This window comes from Marmota marmota, unplaced genomic scaffold (assembly GCF_001458135.2).
Source record: "Marmota marmota marmota unplaced genomic scaffold, marMar, whole genome shotgun sequence".
Classification (NCBI taxonomy): domain Eukaryota; kingdom Metazoa; phylum Chordata; class Mammalia; order Rodentia; family Sciuridae; genus Marmota; species Marmota marmota.
In genome coordinates, this window is record NW_025999871.1 from 1,055,884 (window position 1) to 1,068,137 (window position 12,254).

Genomic DNA, 12,254 nt, shown 5'->3' on the forward strand with positions numbered 1-12,254 from the left:
GGGGGTGGGCGGGTCAAATGGCGCTGAAACTGCTGCTTCTCCTAGAAGTGCCAATAATGACAAAACAATACACAATCAGAAACAAAAACAAAAACAGGAGAGTCGGGTCAGAGAAAAGCAGTGTTCAAGATTGTTATTCACAGAGGGGCTCCTGAAGGAATAATGCAGGTGAGCATTATTTGAGCATTAGGGATTGAAATCAGGGGCGTTCCACCACTGAACTATATCTCTAGTCCTTTTTTTAAAATAAGTTTTATTTTTGAAACAGGGTCTCACTCAGTTGCTGAGGCTGTCCTTGAATTTGTGATCCTAATGTCTCAGCCTCCTAAATTGCTGGGATTACAGGTATATCACTGTGTCCAGAACATCTGGGGAACTTTTAATAAATAGTATGAAACCAAAGATACAATGAGTAATGAATTAAACAACAACAAAAAAGGCAGGTGTATCAGTTTAGAAAAATGGAGGGTAAGTAAGGGAAATCAAAGCCATAATGAGATACTACTTCATACCACTAGGATAAAAAAAAAACAGAGAACTAGGTGTGTATGTCAGTGGTAGAGTACTTGCCTAGCATGTGCAAGACCCTGGGTTCGATCTCCAACACTATGGAGGGAAAAAACAGTAAGAAAATAAAAAGCATTGGTGAGGATATAGAGAAATTTGCACTCTCATACACTACTGGTGGGAATGCAAAATGATGTGGCCACTGTGGAAAACAGTCTGGCAATTCCTCAAAAGGTAAACACAGTTACCATATGACTCAGCAATTCCACTAGTATATTCCCAAGATATTTCAAAACATGTGTGGCTGGGCACAGTGGCGCACACCTGTAACCCCAGCAGCTCAGGAGACTGAGGCAGGAGGACTGTGAATTCAAGGCCAGCCTCACCAACACTGAGGTGCTACACAACACAGTGAGACCCTGTCTTTAAATAAAATACAAAAAAAGGCCTGGGGATGAGGCTCAGTGGTTACGTGCCTCTCTGGATTTAATCTCCAGTACCAAAACAAAAAACAAAAAACCCAAATCACATGTCTGCACAAAAATTACTAAATCAATGTTTAGAGCAGTGTAATTCACAGTAGTCAACAAGCAGAAACAACCTAAATACTCATGAACAGATGGATGAATAAATAAAATGCAGTACAGCGATACAATGGATTATTCAGCTATAAAGAGGAATGAATGACTAATAAAAGTACCCAGTTGAATCTTGAGAACATCTACACAAAATGCCTAGAATAGGCAAATGTGCAGAGATAGAAAGCAGATTAGACACCGTATAGGGTTGAGGAGATTGGGGAATGAAGAATGTACTCATGGACATAGGTCTTGTTTTTAGGTGAAGAAAATGTTCTTGGACTGTAGTGATGGATGCAAAATTCTGAATACATTAAAAACACTGAATTGTACAGTTTAAATGAGTGAATAATATCTTATATGAACTATATCCCAATAAAGCAATAATTTTTTTAAATGGCAGAATTGGGTCAGTGATCATTCTCAATTAGACTTCATTCCCTCGAGCCAGTTCCTGTGTACTTAAAATCATGAGAACTTTGACTTAATAACCCTTAGTGCCTGCACACTGAGCTTGGTGACTAAGCCAGTAAACTGTGCATCCTGATTCTAGAACCTCAAGGACATGTTCACTCCTCTCCCCATGTTCTGGCTGACAATAAACTACATTTACAAAGCTGGGACCCATGGTTCCTGATGAACAAGGGAGCTCGGTGACATGGCAAAATGCACTTTATACTTAAGAGTTCTAGTCATAGATTCTGCCTTCATTCATCCCAAGTGACACAAGGTAGCTTCAGACATAGGCCACCTCTGTTGGAGAAATGCCACACTCCTAGAAAGTATATTTTAAAGGACAAAGCATTCTAACACCAGGCATGCAAGCAAAACAAGGTAAGTCCACAGGTGCAAATAGAGTCTGCTTGATTTTCTTCCTCCTTTCTCTTTTTACCTGTTCTGCCAGAAGGTGCTGCTGCTGCCTCTGCAGAAACTGTTGTTGCTGCAAATGTTTTTGCTGCTGCTCCCTCTTCTGTTGGTCCAAAAGCAATTGATGCTGTTTCATTACAGCTGCCTGCTGCTGGCTGCTGAGATAGGGGGAGCTGTTGTGAGTGTTGGTCACGGACACAGCAGGTGGCTGGGTCCCCACGCTGGCAGCCTGGGCTGGCACAGGGATGCTGGAAGGGTTCTGCTCCTGTCAACACAGATGAAAAGGATAGAGTCAGGGGTGGGTGGGTGGAGTCTTCATGCTCTGATCAGTCCAGATGAGCTCCAGCTCTAGGGAGAACCTCATTCAAGGCTCACTCTCTTAAGTCAAGCCTCTGCTTCCCAGCTGACCTCCTATAAAACCTTCCAGTGGGATGCGGCAGAGACCAAAACAGATACTACCTGAGCACTTGACATGTTAGCTTGGCTCCTTACGGTTCACCAGTGGCAGAAGTGTGGTTTTACTTAAATTAAGCATATTCAAGCTCTCAAATTTCCAAGTTCCAATAAGCAATAAAGACTTATAAATGCTCACTTACCAGAACATGTGCATGAAAAGAGACCCATAATCTGAGGGAGGTTCTGTTCAACAGAAATGTTATATCCCCAGGGTGTGGACCTGGGTTTGGGGCTATCCCTGAACTGCCAGGAATCATATGTCTATCTACTTGCATATAAGCATTTTTCTGGGAAGAAACTGGTTAGCTTTTTGTCAGATACTATGCTCAAAAAATACTGTGTTATCAATGGAAACTTTAACAGATTCTCTGTTAATATATAAACCAAAAATAGGAGTCATGTCAAAGGCTACCATATTATTCCAGCATCATTACTCACATGTAGAAGAATGGGAAAACAGTACAGGAAAAAGGCAAAAAGCAATTATTATTCAAACAAATTCAACTTCTTGAGCTCCTTTGCAGTTCTTATTCGTTTGTGCATATAATCTTCCCAAGATTCTTAGATTCTGATAGTATAATTCCTTCACCCTGTCACCAGAAGCTAAAGGGCTCCTTGAGAGTACTCTGTAAGATACTTACCAGCATGTCGCTCTCCTTTTCTGAAGTTCATATGTAATAGCTATGTACTTTTTTTTTGTTTTATTGTTTTGAGATCATATCAATTTATTGTGTATGTATATACTTTTCAGAAATGAAAAGAATATAATGACAATTATTTTTAAACTTCACTTAAGTTTTCTGGTCTCTAATCTTTTGAGGATAAGACTAAGTAAGCTTCAAACTGAGAAGCAATCTCCAAAGCAGAAATGAACAATACATACAAAATATGAGATACAAGAGGGAGGGAGTCTCATGTCTTTCTTCATATCTGTCCACAGCCTTGGCCTCCAGAGTTCAAATGTAGAAGAAATATATTAAAGGCAAACTTCTTATTTTGAAATTTGGCTTGGGCCTAATGGTCAGGTTATAGATGTCTGTTTCCTCTTGAGTTGTGGGTTTAAGCACCATCATATGCATACATGTCTACATGCATTTCTGTATAACTCAATACCATCTAATAAAAAAATCCAACTTTAAATTAGTGGACATAGGGCAAACAGTAGGCAATATGTCATTGAATCCTGACATTCTCCCTATAATGGATTTATTAGTTATCTATCACTGGATAACAAGCAACTCCAAAACTTATTAACTCATGATTTATCTGGGAAACAATTCAGGCAGGGCATAGATGGGCTCCTCCTGTCTTGTGGATTAGCTGATGGTTCACAAGGAGGCTCAGTTTTAGAGGGTGATCTAGCTGTCACTGGGGCACCTTGATTCTATTCCCCTGGAAGTAGAATCTAGTAGATAACACAGGCTCATTTCCCACCTTCCAGGGCATCCCTGGGTCCTCTCTATAGCTCTTCCAGCACCTGTACCTGTTCAATTCCTAGTAATGCAAAAGAAAAAAGGGGGAAAAAAAAAAAAAGTGAAGCAGTTCACTTACCTGGCCAGGTTGAACTAGTGATCGGAAGGGCATATTTCCGGGCTTTGGTTTCATTGTAGTAAACAAGGAGTTCTGCTCATTATTCAGATGAGGCAGCTGCTGAGGAAGATAGGCCATCAAAGCTGGCTTGCTCTGGCCAGACCCAGGACCACCTTGCCCACAGTCCGCTTTGTAATGAGAAAGGGGTTTTGTATTGCCGTAGTCTAGCATTGAGCCTTGGTTATTCACTGAGTTCTGATTCAAGTTACCCAGTGGCTGGTGACTCAGCAGGTTCACATGGCCTGACTGGAGGTAGGCACCTCCAGGCCGAGGGGAACTCTTGTTTACACTAGGCATCATGAGCAGTTTGGAGTTGGAGAAGTCTTGCTTGTAGCTGGAAGGGCTGGCAGGTTTCTCCATGGCATAAGGGACATCTAAGGGACTGTGGGAAGGTCCCGTCTGCTGCCATGTGGACATCTGGCCTGGGGTGGATGCTGGGGTGGCCTGCTGTGGGTTCTGGAGCATTTGCTCACGCTTCTGCTTGGCAGCAATCTGCTGGAGCTGGTGGGCAGAAGACAGCTCTGAGGCCCCTCCTGGGCCCTGGCTAGGCAATACCACATTTGGAAGGGCCCTTTGTGCATTCTGGGCTTGGGCTGATGCCGGCATCAGGTTAGAACCGGGATTGTCTGCCACGGGTTGACCAGAGGTATGAAACAGGGTCTGAGGACCTCCAAGGCTGGGGGAATCTGTGCTAACAGGGGCAGATGATGGCCCCAGAAAGGTCTGTCCTGCAGACCCAGTCCTGACTTGTGGAGAGCCTAACTGTTCTTGCTCAAAGGTTGCTGGAGAGAATTCTGTCTTAATATTAATGTCTTGGGCCAAGGGGGTTTGGGTGGCAGAGGCAGAAGGCTCTGGATCTTTCTTTTCCTCAAAGTCCTCTGTAAACAGGTCCTTCATGTCTTCATCAGGCACTGACCTGTTCAGCTCCTCGATAAGCTCCTTCCACTCCTGCTCGTTAAGGTTAAGGTCAGGCATGAGGTTGCTCTGCGATATAGAACCCCCAGCCCCAGCAATCATGCAGGGCAGGTCATCAACAGGTTCCTGCTTCAGTTCTTTATTCAGGCTCAGAGGAAATGACTCACCAGGGTTGCTGCCTCCATTCAAGTGGAGGCTGGAGTCTGCAAGACACTTTTTGTTGATGGAGTCTAGCCCCAGGGAGTGCTTTCCACTGGACTGCAGGGAATCGCCCCCAGTATTGTCAGGTGGACCAAGGGGTGAGGCTGGAGGCAGCCCATTGGTAGACACAGCTATGCCCAAAGGGGCCTCCCTGCGGGTCTTCTTATGCCCAGGAAAGAGATCTCCATAGCCATTTTGTTGATCACCATTCTGAGGGGAGGCAGCACTGTCAAGATTCCTCTTCACTGTATCATGAAGATGCTGAAAACATTGGAAAAAGAAACTTAGATACCTAATAACATGTCCAAGGTTCCCTCTGCTTCAAATAGTGACTTAAACCAGCATCCCTTCAATCCTTTCCTGTGGGTGTGCACCGCCCATTTGTGGGGAACTTCCTGGCCAGTCAGAATTGGATGTCTAGTTCAGCCAGGGGAAAGCAATGCACTAAACCCTGTCTTTTTGCAGGATACAAGCCTGATGCTGCCCACTGCCACCTAGTTTGAGAGTATGCCCAAGAATAGAGCTAAGGAAAAAAGAGCCAGTGGATACATCTACATTCTTGAGGGCACCACTGGAGCCTTGAATCTTATCATACCTGAGACCAGTCATCCTCCTGGGTTTTGTACTTACATGAACCAATAAATTTCTTCTTGTGTTTAAGCTGGTTTAATTTGGATTCTGTTACTTTCAGTAGAGGAAGCCCTGGCCAGTGCTCTGGTCAAGGTGTGTGCTGTCCTCAAGTACCCTGCTTCTACTAGGTTGCATAGGCCTGCTTCTTCTTCTTCTTCTTTTTTAATTAGTACATATTAACTATACAGAATAAGTTTCATTGTGGCATACTGTACATACATATAACATCTCTGATCATTTCTATCTCCCCATTCCCCCTCTCTCCCCTCCCTCCCTCTTCTCCAATATTCACAGTCGCTTTCTTTCTTTCTCTCCCTCTCTCTCCCTACCCCCCCCATCTCTCCCTCCCTCCCTCTCTCTCTTTGTTTCTTTCGTGTGCAGTACTGGGGATTGACTGAGTTATATCTTCAGCTCCTTTATAATTTTGTTTTAAGACAGGGTCTTGCTAAGTTGCCCAGGCTGGCTTTGGACTTGCCATCTCTGTCAGCCTTCTGAGTAGCTGAGATTACAGATATATGCCATCATGCCCAAAGCCCACCTGTCTTCATACCCTTCCTGGGTCTATCCCCTTTCTCCCCACTGAATTGCTCCTTTATATGTCATATAGGATTATGACCTTAAGATTCCATCCACTTTCCTCCCCATCAACTCCTAAGCATCTTCTAATCCCTTGCTCCCAATCACCACCCTTACAAACCTCATCACTTCTTACTAAGACCCTTAACTGGAACACTATCATGTCTTCTCTGGCACCATTACTTTCTGCTTCCCCATTTTCTCCTCAACTAGATTCATTCAACTAACCTTATTATGAATCTACTTGTGCCAGGGACAAGGCGCTGTGGGGAATTCAAAGACAAATACTCTTTGAATTCAAAGACAAATACTCTACTCTTCGTGAGCTTCCAGTCTTCTAGATCACAGGACATACACAGATATGACTACAGAATAAGACCAATAAGCAGTGAGGCACAGTAGTACACACCTGTAATCCCAGCTACTCAGGAGTCTGAGGCAGTGGGAAGATCGCAAGTTTGAGGCCAGCCTGGGCAATTTAGCAAGACCCTACCTCAAAGTAGGGGGTGGGAAAGGGCTGGGGAGGTAGCTCAGTGGTGAAGTAAAAATAAGGCACTATAGCAATAAGTAGCTGAGAGTTCAGGGGCAGGAATTACATGAAAAGAACATGGCAGTGGGGTGGGAAGGAGAAAGGGTGGTTACTTCCCTAGACTCATCTTTAGCCATCAGGACAAACTTCTCCAAGGCCCAGGAGGTGCCTGTTCTCAGTTTCTAAAACTGTGCTGCTCCCTTCCTAGTTTAGTTTTATTATGTTTTGTTCTTCACCCTTCACCCCTAAAGTTATCCTTTCTCTCACTAACCTTAAGCATGTATGGTATATTGTTAAAAATGACCCTCGCCAGGCATAATGGTACATGCCTCAGGAGGCTGCTGAGGCAGGAGAATCATAAGTTCAAGGCCAGCCTCAACAACTTAGTGAGACCCTGTCTCAAAATAAAAAAATTTTATGAAGGGCTGGGAATATAGCTCAGAGGCAGAACGCTTATGGGCTCAATCCCCAGTACCACCCACATAAAGGTCCCAAACAACACCCCTAACTATTATCTCTAAACAAATTCCAAGGAAGTCAGAGGTAGCATGTAGTACTTCCTCTGTTAAATTCAGTTGCAGAGAAGGGCCACAATGCCATCTCACTGGCTGTAAAAGCTAAGTGCCATCGTATTCCTGGGTATCCTGCCTGAGGTAACTCTGAGGGCACTAGCTCTCAGCAGCAGACCATGTGCTGGACCCCACAAAGGATAATTTTCTCAACCTCAGTTCAAGTCTAATGCTCCTATTCCTTTTTTCTTTTTTAAACCATATTAAGGTTTCCTATTTTTTAAATGTTAAAGTCGACCACACAAAACTGTGTAAATCCCAACTGAGCATCTCTCTAAATCCATATATGGGTACCTGAATTAGCCTGGAAAAAAACCTTAGGAATGCCTCACAAATGAAACTGTAGGGCAGAGGTAAGCAACACAATTCTAGGACCCAATTTAGAATAGGGCTTCTGTAACCCAAGGATGTTTGGCTGCTTTTCTTCTATGCAGGTTCCTCTGCTTCCACTGCCACCTAGGGGTGAGTGAAGGCTTCTAAAATGGATGCTTGATAAAATACACTGTTTGAAAAGTTTCTTTTGAAAAGGTATATTCATCCTCATTTAACTGGTCAAAAGAAATAAACATGAGTTGCTAATATTTCTTTTATTTCTATGTTTTCTGTTATTTTCTTTTGTTCCACAGAGGTCTAGGATGGTCTGTAAACCCTAGAGTTTAGTATTTCATCTTCCTAAGGGAAAAGATGGAAAGCTAAGGGGGTCAAGGCATTTGATGAGTCAGCTGGCTGTCCCAGATTAGAAACAGAATCCCTCTTTGCCCTAACAATTATAAAAGTTGCCACTCCCTCTTTCAAGAGCCACATGCAAACAGCTGCAGACAAGTTCCAAAGGAACAACTCAATTTTGCAATACCCACTGCTTTTAGCCAAAGGAAACACTGGGCAGTTTTCTCAACTACTCACAAAATTTAACTGGAATGATGTAGGCGGGAATGGGGAGTGTGGAATGTGGTGGCACTGGCAGATTTTTAAGACTTGGGCATTTGCAGGAGTGTTGGATACATGAGGGCATTGTAGGGAAAGCAAAGATGAGTAAGCCCTAGAGCCTAATCTTCAGGCATTTACAATGGAATTGGGGAAACAGCCTAAACAGTTTAAAAGCTATGTAAAAGAGAGTAGATATTATAAAGCAATACAAATCTGGCTGCCCCCTATATGCTCAGAGTAAGTGGACTTTTGGGTGCTCGGCTCAGAGGCTCCTGTTCTAACTACAGAATGGTTTCAGTGGCATACAGGATTCCAGAAGGATCTAGTTCTGGGAAATGATGCCAGAAGCTTATGATCTGCTGAAGAACAGTGCATACTCATAGATGGCTATCAAGGAACAACCCCACAGGCCCAATTCCCACCCTATTCTGGGCCAGCTCTCTCATGGTGCCACCTGCCATCTTCTTTTTGCGAGAGGGGCTCTGGTATATCTGTGCTGCTCTGAATCAAGCTGAAGCAAGCCACACCTTGTGGACAACAAATCAGCATCCTGTCCTCCCGCCACACATTAGCCTTACAGTAGACAGTAAGGACCTTCCTCTAGTCTCCACTTCCTCCTTCAACCATCACTGCTGCAATCCCAGTGTGCTTTGTGGTCAAACTCACTACAAAATGACACCTACTTGCTTCCACTCTGAGTTAACAGATGGACTGCTAAAGACAGGAGTGGTTTTCTCGTATTGGTGTTCCTTATCCATTGGCAGCCAGCTGGGGAGGCCATGGTGAGGCATTTCCTGCCCCCCACCCTCCCCCAGCCCTGGAAATTCCTTTTTTTCTCCTCCAACTTCTCCTCCTCCTGTCACCCTCCTTTCAGTCAGATACCCCCAGTCTCACCCCTTGGGGTCAGCATCTCAGTCCTCTGAGGTTATGTGGTTTCTATCCCTCACAGTTTGGGAATGGATTGGATGTGGGAAAGAAGAAAGGATGGAGTTAGGATTGCCATCTCCATGCGGGGGTGATGGTCTGCTACTTAATGATTTGACTCATTTGCTTCAATCTTTAAAGTTCTCTTTCCTCACATTTCTCTCCTACCCTCTCTTGCCTTCTACTCCTGGGGTTGTTTCCTCTGTCTCCCTCGAAAAGTCTCCCCCTTTCTTGCTCTTCAATTAACTGGAGTCCTCTCCCCTGTTCCTTCCACACACTCTCCCATGTCCTCATGTGCCTAGGACTGCAGATCATACTCAGAACAGGCCCAACTGCCCTGGGATCAAATACTGAGCCAGCCAGCCCCGGCTCCTCCAACCTCCTTTCCCATCTCCCAATCTGCACCATGCTGTCACACACCTTACAGCTGCTCAAATGTGCCCCCTCATTCCTGCTGCAGGGCCCCTGTACTTGTTCTTCTCTTTGCCAGAACACTTCTTCCCTCTGATCTTTAAAAGGATGACTCATCTGTAATTCAGGTCATTTATCTCCTCAGTCATTCCTTGATCACCTGCTCCTCCCCACAATCAAGCTCTTTCCTACTTCCTGGTTGACTTCCCCAATGGGGCACTCATCTGAATGGGCCTACCCCTCCCAAGAATGATGAGCAAAGACCCCAGGCCTAAAAAAGAGCCAACCACTCAATAAGCATTGGTGTCTGAACGTAATGTCTCTCGCCTGGAACTTCTGCAGACCTCTTAATTCCCGTCTGTCCACCTACTTAACCAGCATGCCTCTACTTGGGCGTTCACTGACAACTCAGGTGAAATCTGTCCAAAGCTGATTTCAGCTTCTCCAGTCCTATTTTCCTTTCCCTGCTCTCACAGAGAATGCCAGTACTAGCCATTTAGTCACATAAACCAAAAAAGCAGAGAGCAGTCCTTGACTCCTCCTTCTTCATTACTCCCATCCAATCAGTCCCAGGTTCTTGGCCTTTTTTCTCTTCGTTTCTTTCTTGTTTCTTTTTTTCTTTCAGTGCTGAGGATCAAACCCAGTGCCTTGCAAATACTAGGCAATCACTCTACCTCTTAGACTTTCTTGACCCCACCTACTTGTCTCCATTCACTGACACCAGTTTCTCTTGCTTGAATAATTTTAACTGCATCTAAGGTCTTCTCATAGTCCCCACCCCCATCTGTATTGCACACCATGATCAGAGTGATGGTGCTAAAGGCAAATCTGATCTCATCATCTTTCAGTGGCTCCTGGATGTCCTTGGGTTGTCACAGACTGGAGCTTGGCTCTGATGTCTTTTAGTACCATCTCTCCAACCACAACCAGGCTGTACTAACGGGCTGTCCAGGACTCCCCAGAAGTATAGGTTAAAACACATAAAATCAGAATTTTTTTAAGTTAATATTGGCAAGTTCAGTCTAATACCATACTTGCTTTTGCTTTGCCCATGAGTTCTACCAGTACCCTGTATGTATGGTATACTGAGAGGCCCCTCAGGAGTCCTGACTTGTTTCTGTAGGAGCATGTCATTACTTACCCAGTATACCTTGCTGACCACTCACTCCCACTTATTTATTATGATTCATTTCCAGTTAATTATTATTATAACTCATTACTCCCGTTTAATTCAGAATCTCAGTCTTTAAAACAACCCTAGAGGATGAGAACCATTATTCCTGTTTTCTAGCCAAGGAAACTCAGAAAATTACATGCAGTTTGTACATTCAGCTGTGAATATGAATCCCTTGTGACTGTTGGGGATCTGCTGCAGATCCCCCAGTCCAATCACCTATATAAAAATGAGAACTGGATCCCAATTAATCCCACACATGTGACACTGACAAAGAAGCTTGCCTCTGAAACATCAACATCTAAGTGACGTGACTCAGAGTTTCAAACTGTACAAACAAGGAGTATCCTACTATAGTGCTAAGCATGAAGAATACCATCAAGAGTCACTACCAGAAAAACAGGCTGTGCTATGATGAAATCCCACATTCCAGGGCCACAATGATTCTTTATAAGATATTAAAAGGAAAAAACAAACAAACAAAAAAACAGAGAGCCACCTATAGCCAGCTACTAAAAATTCCTACTTTTACAATATTATTTGTGTTAATATTTGGAACAGTCACTGAGTTAGAATGCAAATAACCTAGCATGGGGAGTACTAAAGATCTCTGTAGCACACACTCCTGTCACTGAATCTACTCATCACAGATATACAGAAGACGGTGAGGTCTGGATTGATGCATTTTCCAGAAAACTTTACGATTTGGTTTCTGAACATTTTCATTATCACTTAAAAAAAAAGCAAGTTTATAATGGAGATTAAACACAGAGCTGCTTTACCACTGAGCTATATCCCCAGTCCTTTTTTAAAAATTGTTTTATTTTGAAGCAGGGTTTAAGGCATTGCTAAATTGCTGAGGTTGGCTTTATCTTCCTGTCTCCTCTAGAGTCACTGGGATTACAGGTACGCACCCCCACACCTGGCTTAAAAAAAAAAACTTTTGATTTTGAAATAATTTTGAGTTAACAAGAAATTGCAAAGATGATAAAAAGAGGTCCTATGTATCCTTCTTAGTTTTCCTCAATGTTTATATTTCACATAATTAGAGACTGGCCTTCAACTTTCAATCCTTCTGCCTTGACTTCCCCAGAAATTGAGATTACAGAACACTGCACTGGGCATGTTACCTTTTTCGGCGGGGTACCGGTGATTGAACTCAGGGGCACGCAACCACTGAGTCACATCCCCAGGCCTATTTTGTATCTTTAGAGACAGGGTCTCACTGAGTTGCTTTGCACCTCACCATTACTGAGCTGGCTTTGAACTCATGATCCTCCTGTCTCAACCTGAAGAGCCACTGGGATTACAGGCATGCCCCACCACACCCTGGCACCTTTTTTTTTTTTTTTTTTAAAAGCCTTTTTTTTTTTTTCATTGCTTGGGGGTAGATTACCCAG

General features: G+C 43.7%; 1 protein-coding gene across 1 annotated transcript in view; it reads right to left on the bottom strand.

Annotated features, from left to right (window-relative positions):
- Maml1 (mastermind like transcriptional coactivator 1) overlaps positions 1-12,254 on the bottom strand; it is a 45,059-nt gene that overhangs the window by 5,255 nt on the left and 27,550 nt on the right. Inside the window, exons 2-4 of the mRNA XM_015506420.2 lie at positions 3,960-5,375; positions 1,978-2,217; positions 11-41 (exon numbers count right to left, since the gene is read on the bottom strand). Of these exons, the coding sequence (XP_015361906.1) occupies positions 11-41; positions 1,978-2,217; positions 3,960-5,375 (1,687 nt within the window). The remainder of the gene's footprint in view (positions 1-10; positions 42-1,977; positions 2,218-3,959; positions 5,376-12,254) is intronic.